At 53.1% G+C, this 13662-nt stretch overlaps 3 protein-coding genes across 3 annotated transcripts; 1 reads left to right on the forward strand and 2 right to left on the reverse strand.

The window, feature by feature from the left end:
- Positions 1-4649: 4649 nt before the first annotated feature.
- Positions 4650-7401, reverse strand: BBK36DRAFT_1201278 (DIL domain-containing protein; the record flags this gene model as incomplete). The annotated part of the gene is made up of 4 exons (XM_024897162.1): positions 4650-6165; positions 6266-6667; positions 6725-7101; positions 7266-7401. The coding sequence occupies 4 exons, from the start codon at positions 7399-7401 to the stop codon at positions 4663-4665; spliced, it is 2418 nt and encodes an 805-aa protein (XP_024749793.1). The 3' UTR covers positions 4650-4662.
- Positions 7402-7958: 557 nt separating this feature from the next.
- BBK36DRAFT_53239 (Allantoicase) lies at positions 7959-9118 on the reverse strand (the record flags this gene model as incomplete). The annotated part of the gene is made up of 2 exons (XM_024898216.1): positions 7959-8932; positions 9016-9118. The coding sequence occupies 2 exons, from the start codon at positions 9116-9118 to the stop codon at positions 7959-7961; spliced, it is 1077 nt and encodes a 358-aa protein (XP_024749794.1).
- Positions 9119-10481: 1363 nt separating this feature from the next.
- Positions 10482-11340, forward strand: BBK36DRAFT_1169068 (hypothetical protein; the record flags this gene model as incomplete). Its single annotated transcript, XM_024895262.1, has 2 exons — positions 10482-10626; positions 10724-11340. 2 exons carry the CDS (start codon positions 10482-10484, stop codon positions 11338-11340), a joined length of 762 nt encoding a protein of 253 aa, XP_024749795.1.
- Between the last annotated feature and the right edge of the window lie 2322 nt (positions 11341-13662).

Raw genomic sequence — 13662 nt, forward strand, 5'->3', positions numbered from 1 at the left:
GAAGAGAAGAGAAGAGAAGAGAAGAGAAGAAGAGAGGGGGGAGGAAGAGAAGCTGGGAATCGAGAGTGGTGGAAGAGCGTATTCGGCGTTGCGTCGTGACTCTCGTCAAGTCATAAAGTCGTAACTGCTGCAAAACGAAGGGACCGGGCAGTCTGCAGCCCTGGAGATGCGCTGTCACGGCAGGTAGCCAGGATGCAGCAGGTTGATGCCGTGTAAAGCCGTGACGAAGTCGTATGAGTATGAGAAGTCGGTGGATGGAGCCCTTCAGACGTTATCCCAGTTTCCACTCTCTCTACCCTGGTGCTGATTCGCAAATAGAAAGACAGTTGCGTGCTCGAGGGAGATGCTGGGACTTCTATCTACCAGGTATGTATAGATAGGAGCAAAAGAGGCAAACAGGAGGCAAACAGTCCCGCCGGTCAGAAATCCGGGGAAGGCGTAGCGAATGCCTGGGATGCGGGCCGCCGTTTGTCTCTGTGATTTGGAGATGATGCCCCCCCCCCCCTTGCATACGCGGAGGTTGTCCAGTATTAGTCAATCCGCAGCAGAAGAGGACGTGAACCAAGGCAAAAAGCAAGATGGAGCTGAGACATGAGTCTTGTCAACGGCAGCGAATCAGAGTTGCCACAGCTGCAGAAAAGAAAAAAAGTCTGACGGAGCTGAAAAGCCAGCAGACGGGATGGGAAAAAGAAACGAGGGAAACTTGAGAGAGAAATGGGCTGCTCTTTGTACTGGTAAGGCAGCGCCTGTCTGTCTGTCTGTCTGTCTGTGTGCGATGGAAGCATCAAGCTGTGGTGATGGTCTCATGCAGGGCAGCAGCGCGATGGACGGGGATGGACGGGTGCGACTGTGGGTGGTGGTGCTTGTGTACCTCCATGGAGCCGGGCTGTTGTGCATGATACGATGTACTACTGGGCAGTTACTTATTAATTGCTCTCTTTTCCCATCCCAAGATACATGTATTCTCTCTCTCCAATAGACAGTCGAGAAGCCACCACAAACTCCATCTGCCGTACGGAGTACATACTGCTTCCATCACATACTACAAGTCCAGGTGCAGAAACTGCCGAGCCCAGATTCGCGGGTTCAACAGCCCGAGCTTGACGGGCATGACCCAATCGGGGATCCACGATAGAGGCACCAACGCTAACAGCTCAATGGACTCCAATTAGGTTCATCAAGATGCTGGCTAGTGCCGGGACAGGGATCAGCGATCATGGAGGGACCTGAAGCTAAACCTGAAGGTAGACACATTTGATCCAACGGATGGACCAGACCTTTACTACAGGGCTTGCAGCGAGCGCCGTTTCCCCAGCGGCCATCCAGGCGGTCGGTCACCACTGCGTTAGCGTCCAGCGCCTCGGTCAAGAGCTGGAGCCCAACTGCATGGACTGTCTTGACTCTTGGGCGTTTGGGTGTCAAACCTGGAATGGGATCCATGGATGCTTTCATCGATGCCTCCTTTTTCCATCTGCCAACAGAATGAGTGTATGTATGTACGTGCAGTTCAATCAAATCATTCTAACCCAGAACTCCCACCGCTTTTCCTCGGCTACCTGCTGTTTCAAGTCGTTTTTGGCGAGAGTGAGTGCTGTCCACGAGCAAATGAGTTGCCCGGCGCCTTGACGGGGGGGGAGGGAGGACAGACAGGGCCGGCAATGTCAACTGGCAGGATGCACAAAGCTGACAATAATCCGCCAGTAAGGCAGTCACCCGGAATTGTCAATGGTTGAGTTGTCGAGTACATACTGGTAGCATTGACAGTTTGCCCGCCTTGGACAAGGCCCAAGTATCACAGGCTGACTACATGTACTACCGATACTACATCGCGGCAACGAACAGCTTCGGACATGGGGAGTGAAAGGAAGAAAAATAATCAGACAATGGAGAAATGAACCACCCGAATGGTCATCTCGTATATGCACCCTTGCGTCCGCGGCAAACGAATGAATGCATATGCAAACTAACACCACAAAGTCCCAGAAGGAAAAAGAAAGACGCCACGCAGAAAAACTCTAGGAAAACAAAGAGAGAGAGAGAGAAGCGACAACAAGCCGAAATCCTTGTTTGGTGGTGTGCCTGGCCCGCGGATGCAGGAACGGAAATGCTAGTTGCATGTGAGTAGGTACATACAATATCACACGGCCTTGCATTTTGCATCTGCATTGCATCGGCGTGGACGAAAGCAAGAGGGAAAAAAGGGCTCGGAGAACAGGCCGCCCTCTTCATGCAATGCAAGGGGCGTCACTTCTCACAGCGGCCCCTCCTATCCATCCATCCATCCGTCCATCCTCCATCTCAAGCATCGTTCATTACCGTCCCTTAACCATCTGCAAGGTACCCGGATTGCCAGCGAACGGGGCCCAATCAACCACACCTGTAACAACACACAAACAGCACAAACACACATTCTTCGCCAATACATGGTGGTTGGGCACAAATAGACGCATACAACTACATACATTGTATGTACATGCCCAGCCCCCTCTCAGAGCAAGTCTCCCCTCATCCCCATCCCGGCCGAAAACAGCTCGCCTTTCCCTCTCACCACATCACCATTCACCACCCAACTTCACCAACACCATTTGTCATCGCCCTTCGTCCGCCTTTCTTCGGGACCTTTTGCAATCTTGACGCCTCCTCGCCTCAGCGCCCGGCATCGTGCAGCCCCCCAAAGAAAACGCCAACGCAGGAACAAGGGTAGTGAAAACAACAGAGAGGGGAACAAACTCTCTACCAATAGCACTACTACCTGGATATGCAAGGGCGAAGAGTGACGAGGAGGAGGAGGGGGTAGACAAGATGGCTCAGCTCGGCAATCTCTTTGCCGCCGTCTCGTCAGACCTTCTTCCCTCCCCTCACTTTTTTGTTGAATTGAGTTTTGTTCTGCATTCTCCAACTTTCTGTTCCTGGTGTGCAAACTATTGGACAAAAAGGCTAATGTCACTTGTAAGTCGAGCTTCTTTTCGTTGCTCCCGTAGCATCCGTCTTTTTTCTCTGCTCCAAGTTCGGCGGTACTCCGTATCACCCGTTCAACTCTTGACGGCTTTTGTGGCCCCCCTTCTAAACTTCCTTCTTGTCTTCCCATTCTTTCCTCTTCCCAAGGACATCCATTGTTGTGTTTCCTGCCCGCCCGGCTTTGCTGCCTGTATTGCCTGTCATCCGGTAAAACTCCATGGCTGTGCTACCTTTGGCGCAACCCGCCTTTGGCTTTCCGACGGTGTACCATGTAGTCTACTATATTCCTTTCATTCTCGTAGCATGGTTCCAAGCAAATCACGCCCCCCTTTGTCCATTCGCCGAAAACCACCCAGTAACTTCGCAATAGTAATACCAATTCAGCATCCAACCTTGTCTCCCGTACACCCCCCTCTCCTCATCAACGTACGTCCCTAAGGTACATACATCAGTCAAGGGGAAAATGCAACCCGCCTTCTCACCAATCACCGTCATCCATCTCGCCGAACAACAACGAAGAAGCAAACACCCGCTGCCCTCCATCACTCATTTTGCTATCACTCTTCACTCACCGGTCCGCGCAACGCGGAATAAATCCTGCAGCCTGTTCCGAACTTGATACCCAGCCGTTGACCAAATCGGGAGCATGGTGCTGCCAACTCAGAAGCCTAAGAATTTCATTCAAGCATCATCCCGGCAACAAAAAAACGCACGGCACCTCGGAATCACGACCTGCTTGCCAGTCGATAAGTCTCTTCCCTCCACGCCCGACCAGTTGAACATGAAAAGAAAAGCAACATGGATTACCTGACCGCCCGACTCGACATGGCTACTTAGGTATTCGCTGGTATCTACCTACCTAGTGTTAGTAAAACAATCCTGCCAACGCATTGGCGTTGCATTCACCGTTATGAGGCCCAAAATGCCGACCTAGGTTCCTGGATTTTTCGCACTTGGATTCCGGGGAGAGGAATTCCATTGCTCCAATTGCTCCAACTGTTGAACAACTACCTTGGAAGCAGATCGGGGATTCCCTTCTCCCCGAACCGATTGAGCTTGTTCACTCTTGTGATTCCATCTTGCCGACGATTCCTGGTTGCTTCTGACATCGTCTTTTGTGTTCTCTTCACTTCGTTAGACCAACGAAAAATGAAGGATTTATTCGTTTAGTGCCGTGAATCCACTGCAGTTCAGGTTTTCACATGATGATCGAATACATGTACAAAGCAAAACCACATGGTACCTTCAAAACTCCCGAGAAGATGGGAACTGAAAAAGAACATGGAAATATGCCACTCCATAGAATTAAAGGGAGTAATAAGAAGTAATGAAAATTCCTGCCCACCGCTTCTTCCAAGTCATTGCCAACTGCGTCTTCATCACAAACCGAGTCACCGATAAACAACCGGCCCATCTGGCAATACCAATATCGTCATATACTTCGTTTCACCGTTGCAATAAGCCCCAGATAGTTACTCTCTATAGATTGTGTCTCCCCTCCCTTTCCCCCCCTTTCCCTACCCACAGTCCACCTCCTTTGGCTTTCCCAGGAAGAATAATAACGAAAACAACGCTCACCGTCGACATGCTTTTTTGTGTCATCATGATGCCAACCACAGTGCTTTCCACTCTCTCTCCCTCCAGTACGCCCATCTTTCCTCCTCCTCCTCCTCCTCGTCAGACACAGCATACCTTTTAGCCATTTCAAACCTCTTCATTTTCCCAGTCCTTCTCCTGAAACATGGGCGGGTTCCGCGTCCCATTCACTTCCAGCTTTTCCAAAAACTCTGGCGGCACAGTCGGGATGTATTTGCGTTCCCTTTCCCTGTTGACGCCTCCAAAGCCCGCTCCGTACGATACCAGCATGTCCGTGACGGATGGCAGCGCAAAGGGCAGCATGTAGGCTGGGTTCAGCAGCAGACCCTTTGGTGTGCTGTCTTCGTCATCCGAGTCTGCGCCCTTGATGCTGGGCGTTGCAATGTTGACGCTCCTGGGCGTCGACATCCCGTTTCCGTTGAAGTTACCCGTTACTGGCGTGCTCGGGGCGCTCTCTGCAGTGCTTTGACGCCGATCCTTCTTGAGTGCCGACTCTTTTTGGATCGCAAGCAGGTACTTCATAGCGCTGGCCGGCAGGCCCTTTTCGCCCACTTCGGGGCGGTAATGCGTGGCTGCATGGATCAGCTGCTGCGGCGTCATCCTCTTCAACTGCTGGAGAGTGTCGACCAGGGCCTCCAAGTCGTCGGCGTTGAGCGATGAGAAGCACTGCAGCCATTGCAGCAGCTGAATCACCGGGGCCAGATGCCTCTTGGCCGCGTCCATTGTTGTTTCGCCCGATGAGTCCATCTCGCCGCCTTCGTAGTGCTCCGCCTGTCTATTGTTTGTTCGTGCCCAGTCCTCCAGCATGGACACGTTCATGCGGATCTGCATTGCCTTTGTCCTGGCCAGGTACTTGCGGTTGGACATGACTCTGTTGAACAGCTCGCACCCGAGCCAGTAGAGAAGCTGGGAGATGATCTGTGCCGTGATGACCGAGTGGACGTCGTACAGGTCCAGCACGAAGAGCGTCGATGACAGCAGCGAGGTGACGTTCCGAGGAGCGGGCTTTGCTCTCTGCTTGGGAGATGGCGGGCGGTAGCGCTTCTCGAGAGGCTGCTCCTTGACCGTAGACTTTCTCTTGAATATCTTCCACTCGTTTTGGAATGCAATATCCTCGAACCCGGGGATGGTCTCGTGCTCTAGCATGGCAGAGTCCAGGACCTTGTCCAGTCGTCTTTCGGCGTCCCGGACAATGAGCACAAAGATCTCATTGATCAGCTCAGCAAGCTGTGCCTGGAATGTGGTTGTCGCCTCCACTAATCCGGCATCTTTCTTGAGGTAATGCAGGAGGAGCGTGGCATTCGACATCCAAAAAGCCAAGATGGTCATGTCCCACTGGGACTTTTCGACAACGGCGTTGATGCGCTGCATTGCGGACACGAGCAGTCTTCTCAACAGGTCGGGGCTGGCGTGGTAGTGTGCATATCTCGCACTGAGGAAGATCATGTTGGCTGGTACCGGCTTCTGCGACGGCGACCGCTGGGGCGTCATCTTGGTGACGACAATGTCCAGGATCCGGTCCAGCTCGTGCTCCTGGAAGACAAACATTTGGTCGTGGAGACAGCGACTCCAGTCGAACTCTTGCTGTTCTTCTTCGAAATCATCCATCGTCTAGTCATCGAGGACGGGTTAGCCAACTCTGAACGTCGATGAGGCAAAAGGAAGAGAGGGAAAGGACGAGCTTATTCCGCTGCCCCCTATTTGGACATACCTCTGGCTGATCATCCATTCCCACATTGCCCAAATCAACCTCCAGATCGCGGGCACTCTCCATCATCAGTCGTCTCCGCATCTCGTTCTCCGCCATCTCTTCCTCAAAACGGTCCTGAGAGAAGCCGGGATTGTAAAAGTCGCCGCCCATGCCCGCGTTCCCGATGGTGTAGCCATTGTCATGCAGGTAAAACGACATATCGCTGTCGGGGGGAACAAAGTCAAAGGCCGTCCGCCCAGACGACGTCTTTTGCTCCGAAGATGCGCCCTTGTCCAGCAGCAGCTTCGCTATGCCCTTGTGGCGGTTCGTCATTGCCCACATGAAAGGCGTCCATTGATTGCGGTCTTGTTGATTGACGTTGGCACCGGCGGCAATGAGAGCCTCCACGACCTTTTCGTGACCCTAGAGATGCGGTTAGTAATGAGTTGTCACGATCACATCCTCTGGGGCGAGACGAACAAAGCAGCTGGCGTAGATCAACGCCGGGGTCCCGTCGTCGTCGGCAAGATTGACGTCGACAAAGGGTTTCGCATCACCCTCGAGCAGCTTCTTGACCCTTTCGGTGTCGCCGTTGCTGGCAGCCATGGTCAGGGCCCTTTGTAGTATGTCCTTCTTCTCAGACTCGGTCATCTTGTCGTTGTTTATGATGGCGTCCTCGTCTTCCAGCGCCGCCTCGTTGCGGTGCGCAGCCTGGGCGGCCAGCATCTCCATCAGCCTGGCGTCGCTGTCTTTGGGGCCGCTGTCGATGAAGTCGCTTTCGTTCGAGTCGTTGAGGGAGAGGTCGCCGAAGTTGAGGGGCTTTGCGAGCACGGGCGAGGTGAGGAATTGGGACTGGCCTGTCTGGGGGTTAGCGAGCTTGGCTCTGCCAAAGAATGAAATCCGGTACATCTTGTCGACCGAGGCCATTGTTGTAGGACATTCAGCGGTTGTAAAAGGGGGCAAGGCGAGGAGGCTCTCGCCACTGGAACAAACCGCAACGCAGCACAACGCCAAAACGCACCTTGCCAGCCATCGTACATCTCCGTCTCCGGCACCGTAAACTCTCCCGCCGCATGTCTCCGATCGTCCAGAGATGTGGGCAAGTCAGCCGGAATGCTCCGTCGGTTCGCCTCGCCGCCAGAGTCCCCGAGATCCATGGTGGGATGAGGGGCAGAGCCAGAGTGCCTGGCTCATGAGATGCCGCAAGCCTGCAGTCGGTCGGTCGCGTGTCCGTCGTCGGGCTTTCCGGGTGTATCGTAGCCTGATCCAGATGCCGCTGCTATTTGATTGCTTCTGCTTCTGCTCGTGTGTGTAAAAGCGCGGTTCGGCTCGACGGTCTGCAGTCGCGTGGGAGGCTGTCCAGGCTGTCCAGGACAAGAGAGCGGTCTAAGGCCATCTGCTACCCTAACCCACTTTCAAGCTGTTTTAGCCCACTCGCAGGTTCGTCATCGGGTACGATATCGATTGTGGCCCGTGCGCAGCCTCCTGGAACTCACCTCCATGTTGACAAAGACGAGATGCTCGTGATTGCTCCAACATGCAATGTAGAACATGCAATTGTACCTTGATTGTTTGTTACAATTCTCTTTGTATTTTTCACAATCCTTCTATTTTCATGTGTGCTTTTCGAGTCTTTGAGTTAAGTACCTAGGTACGAAGCCAAAGAACAATCTAGGCCAATGCAACATGTACCTTGGACAAACAAGTTGCACCTCTAGGCTGCCCGCTTCCCAAATGCGCGGAATCGCTTCACTCCTCCATCGGGTATCATAATGAGCTTCACATGCGTCAAAGGCACATCCGCCACGGCAGACGCAAACTTGTGCTCCTGGTCGGGCCCCGTCTTGCTTGGCGGTACGGCCTCGAGCCATCCCTCCGAGTCCGCCTCGGGCTGGCCCTCTCCTTGCCACGACAGACCCTGGACGGCCACTTTTTGCGGGAAGTTGCCTCTGAAATGCGCCGTGTCCACGAGAAACTCTTGGATGTAGCCCGGAGCTCCCAGCTTGACAATCGTCCAGTCGACGTGGCCCTTGCCCCGCGAGCGCTTCGTCTCCCAGCCGTCGCCCATGTCCTTGCCCCGGCCCGGCAGCAGCAGGTTGTCCTTGGAGCCAAAGTGCTGATCGCTACACGAGATGGCAATGCCGCCGTTTTGCGCCGCCGCGAGGTCCAAGATTGCCTCCTTGTCCTCGGGAAACACGGGGACTGCGTGTCCGTACAGGCGGAATCTGGCAATGCCTCCATCCGGGTACATGTTGAGCCGCACGTGCGTGTATTGCTTCGTCGTGGGCACGTCGAGCTTCCAGCCGTGCCTCTGAGACGGCCCGCACTCTCGAATGTTGAGGACGGTCTCCCACTTGCCTCGTCCACCTTTCCACGAGACGACCTCGTCATCGTTGTCGCTGAAGCAGCCCTCGACGGAGATGGCGGGGGCGTTGTTACCGTTGAAGAAGGCCGTGTCGACTTCAACACCCGTGACGATGCCTGAGGCAACACCGAGGCGGACGACGACCCAATCGAACTCTTCGGGGTTGTGGCGTCGAGTCTCCCAGCCGTCGTACCAGGCTCCGGTGTAGACCATCTTGCCCGGCTGGCTGATGGGCGCCGTGGGGGTCAGGAGGTTGCTGGCCTCGGCGAACCATTCGTCTGAGAAGCCGAGGACCTTGCCGCCGAGTCCCGCCGAGACGAGATCTGATGCATTGCAGCTTGTCGTCAGTAACTACGAAAGGGAACGGCCTGAGGCCAGGAAAGGTCGATATGTGGGCGGTACGGACCAATGCATGCTGGGCGGAACGCCTTGTCGATATCGCCGGCAGCCAGCTGCGTTGCCTGGACGGCATCGAGCTTGTACTCGACCTCATCAGCAAACGAAGACATTGCGCGAGAGACTTGCGGACAGTCGAGACTCCAGTCAGATGCGAGAGGATGAATTCGCGCAGAAGGTGAGAATCAAAAGGCAGAGCTCGACGAATGTTGCTTCTGTCTGGTGTCTCGTGCGCCGACCGCCTGATAAGAGGCTGGAGATACGAGGGTTGATCGGCCACCTCCGAAGCCGGCCGGCGCTGAGACCCGGCGTCAACCGGCCAAATAAGCGGGGAAGCGCATCTCTAAGGGGTGCAGCGCTTAATGTGAAGTTTCGACCCAACGGAGGTCTACAGAGTGTTGATTCTAGGGTTGAGTTGTAGCTGCTGTCGTACTCTAGATGTCTAGAGAAGATAAGACTATGGAAACTGGCCTAGTCGTCGATTGGCTGGCTACCGATTCTCGCATTAGAGTATGTGTAGAGAGTCATAGCACCCTGGATTCGATCCAATTGCAGCGTTATCAAGTCAACAAATCGTATACTTTCGTTCGACTTTCTTCCTACACGTCAATGCTAGCGGTTGACATGCCCAATAGGGGCAACATGAAGTGAATATAAGGGTGGAAGCAAGAGTTGCCAAAACGAGGTGCCCACGAATCAATAGAGAGGAAGCGATCAAGCTGGGGCTCTCAGGTCTGCCAAGCGGTATCTGCTCAAGGCCAGCAACTTTGCTCATGCTGTCAGACTTGAATTGCTGCACATCAGCGACATGAATCAATACGAAAAGTTTGCTCAGACATCGAGCGGTGTCACGGCTGATGTGTCGTCTTCCCTCGCAATACATGTATGTATGTACTCCTCTCTCCCTGCCGTTGCTCCTCTCCTGTTGTCTTATCTCGCGCCCATTCAACCGCTGTAATTCTCGGCGATTTCAGCACAGGCTTCAGAAGCTTCCCCGCGCTACGGCCCCCATATTTGGCCGCCGGCACCCCGTCCTTGGTTGCTAAGCGGCGTCCCTGATTGGCCCAGATGCCCGATTGCTGCTGTCCATCGTGGTCCCCACAGCGGAATCCTCAGTCGGCGCGGCTATGACGTGCTTCGCGGGAAATCTATATCAACCACTCGTCACTTGGCCGGAAGCGTGCTTCACTTTCTGTCCTGCAGTTTTCTTTCCTTCTCCCACTCTGCTGCTTCACCGGTGCTCTTTGACAGGCGATCTGCGATCGTGGCTATCATAGTCGGGAGCTAAAGAAAGAACATCGAAGACACGAACCAGTCTCCATCTCCATCCAGCGCTAAACTAAACCACCACGCGACTTGAGCTTCCCGAAGCTCTGCAGTAGAGCCCGCATCAGATCATTGTGCACCAGATTGTCGAAGCTGCTCTCCTTCACCTCTCACCGTCCACTCTCCACTTCCCATATTCGCTTTGACACCATGGCAAGCTCTACTGGTGTGCCAGCAAGACTGCCCAACGGCTCCGAGACGGGCCTCACAAGCCGCGAGACGGAGCCTCTCCTTGGCCGCCCCGGCGATGTTGCGCAAGAAGAGGACAAGTCAGCCCTCAGCAACCTTGTTCTAGGTACGTCCTCTCTCTCCGGAGCTACATTCCAGCCCCAACACACAACCAACCGGACAAATCCATGTTCCCTCCCTAACACGACGTCAATAACAAACAGGCACCGGCACCATCGCACAGATAGGCATCTGGCTTCTCGCCGTCCTCATCTGGGCTAGCGTATTGACAAAGCCTCTCATCCTCTTCTCCGGACACCCTCTCGCCCAGTCGTTTGCCGTGCTGGTGCTGGTGCAGTCCGTGCTGTTCCTCCAGCCCACCCACACGAGCGAGCAGAAGCGCCTCGGGCAGCGCGTCCACGGCCTGCTCAACCTGGTGGCCTTGCTCGCCCTCGTCGCCGGCGTGACCATTATCGAGTACAACAAGGAGAAGAGCCACAATGCGCACTTCCACTCGGTGCACGGCTACCTCGGCGTCATCACTTCCATTGTGCTCCTGCTGCAGTACCTCGTCGGCTTCACCATGTGGGCCACGCCGAAGCTGTACGGAGGCGAGGACAATGCCAGGGCCATCTGGAAGTACCACCGGTACAGTGGCTACTTTGTCTTGCTCCTTTTGCTGGCCACGGTCAACAGCGCGACCCAGACGGACTATAACAACAATGTGTTGAAGATCAAGCTGTGGGCTACGCTTGTGTTGTCGGCTCTGGTTGTCATTGGAGTCTTTCCCCGGATTCAGAAGCAGAAGCTGGGTCTTGGCCGGCCGAGTGTTGCGCTTTGAGTGGGTTGATGGACTGAAGCTGATGGTCCAGTCGTCAGATTGAGCTCCGTTTTGATATTCGCTGGATTTTGCACCAAAGTAGTTGCGCTCTCTTGATATTGTTATACCTACAGATTGCACTTTGCAAGTTGCTTTACAGTTGTGTGATGAGTTCAAGTTACAATTGTGTGTCGAGGTCAAGTTACGATGGCGTGATGAGGTCAGGTCTACATCTAGCCATGCAGAGATATAACGTCAGTTTCGCACAAAAGTCATTGGGCTACATCATGCCCCTTTGCTGGTGCTTGCAATTGAGTTGAAATCTGCTCAACTTTGCGATGGCGACCTGCTCCTCGATAAGAGTTACAGCAACTTGCGTGTTATGTGTTGTCCATTCGCTCATCCATGATCTGTTGGACGTGGAGACTACTCGTACATACCTTGATGGAGCAGGAAGCAAGCCACGTCGTTTTGCCTTGTGCCCGAAATATGAAAAACTGGAAAACTGGACCTGTTCCTGTCAATCGTGGTTGATCCATCTAATAGTGCACAGGCGTCGTTGATCTCAGCTACCCGAAAAGAGACGGCGTAGAATAGAATGCATGTAAGCTTGTTTACACGTCAACGGCATGAGAACTGTGAAAACGAGGGACTTGCACGCTTTTTCATTTCTGATATCATTGAATTACTCGTACGTGCAGTATGGATATTCACTGGACGACTATCATTCGGCCCCATACTCGTATTGAGTCTTTCCTACTATGCTGTAACTTCTATTAATAGAAAGGAGGAGAGAGAAATCATTTTTTGACAGATTGAGATCGTCGTCTTAACGGCTTGATCTGCTAGTAGTCCCCGGTATAAGGCACGACTCGGAGGATTGGCGAGGAGGAGATAAGGGTTAGGTAAACCGGGATGTAAGAACTATCTACTATATTTGTTTTATCTTCGGAGGTCCAAGCTTGTTGCTATTCGCAGTACATACGTATGTTGCATTGAAGGAGCAGTTGATTACAATTACAGTACATGCTCGTTAATAACACGTTGTCTCGGTTATTGATGGGAAGAGTTGCCAATTGGGTAAACCCTCCGATTCTATTCTCCCTTTTCTGATTTTGAGGATATACTGGCAACGATGACACCGCGCTTTTGCAAAGATTGTGCTTGTAAGGCAGTAGAAACTGTCAATACCTACCTACTAGGTAGCATCTACCAGGACGACTTCTGTTAAATCTACCAAATCATCTCACACATCATACGATGCAGCAGCATCAGAACATCTCCATTCGCCTCATTTCAGCACATTCTCTCACTTCGTCCTCATACTGTACCTGTAGTATGTACATACGAGTACCTAACGCAACGAGGACTCTTCCACTTCCCCAATGCGGATTCGGCCAGGATCTCTAATGGTGCGCCACCGACGCAATTGCGGGCCCAGCAAATTCCCTCCAGCCGACGTCACCCAACCCTTTTGTTTTCTTTTCGACAAAGAGGCGCGCCTTTCGTCGCTACTACTAAGACACCTATTGGATACTATCGTCAGAAGTCAGTTCTGTTTTTGCTTCATTTCATCGTCCCTTTCACTGTTACACTTGCTTCTTGTTCTTTATCGAGGATTTTTGGTTAGTCCAATTTGTCTTTGTATGTTGTCTCCATCCGAGGGTCATCCTTGCAGAAGCAGTTCCGTGTCCTAGTACTACCTTGTGATGAAAGGGCCGTACGATCAAAGGAGACTGAAAGCATGAGACTCATTGCCGCGAGTAAGATGACCGCAAAACAGTTTCAGCACGATACTGTAGAGAAGAATAAGCATCCGGCTGTTTAGTAAACGGCTCGGCTGTGGCGTAAAGCCTCACAACCCTTTTCCTTGCCCAAGTGCCAACCGTTTTCCTGACACAACACAACACACACACCCAGCCCAACTTCCATCTTTGAATTCCCACCTCCTCCCCCCCCTCCCCCATCTAACAAGGTTCCCATTTCCCTACCTTACCCACCTACCTAGGTAGATATCTCTTTGAGAGGTCTTTTGGAGATCTCATGTAGTCTTGCGAGTAAGGCTCTACAGTGAAGGAAGGGGGGTGGGGGGGGATATTGGTATCAGAAAGACCCTACTTCTCTCGTCTACGTAGAAAACCAACTTCGCGCCGTAAGCCAAACAGTGCGGCTGAGCTCCCTTTCGTTCTTCTCCCCTCATTCCTTCGCTATCACGAACAAACGGTGTTCCAAGAGCGAAGCTAATTGACGTCATCTGCGCTCCCTCCCGGCCCCCCCTTACCGTTGCAACTTCTTGTTATACTACCCTAAAAGACAGCAGCATCGTGACATTTGGAAAAGCCA

This window comes from Trichoderma citrinoviride (genome assembly GCF_003025115.1).
Source record: "Trichoderma citrinoviride strain TUCIM 6016 unplaced genomic scaffold BBK36scaffold_7, whole genome shotgun sequence".
In the NCBI taxonomy this organism is placed as follows: domain Eukaryota; kingdom Fungi; phylum Ascomycota; class Sordariomycetes; order Hypocreales; family Hypocreaceae; genus Trichoderma; species Trichoderma citrinoviride.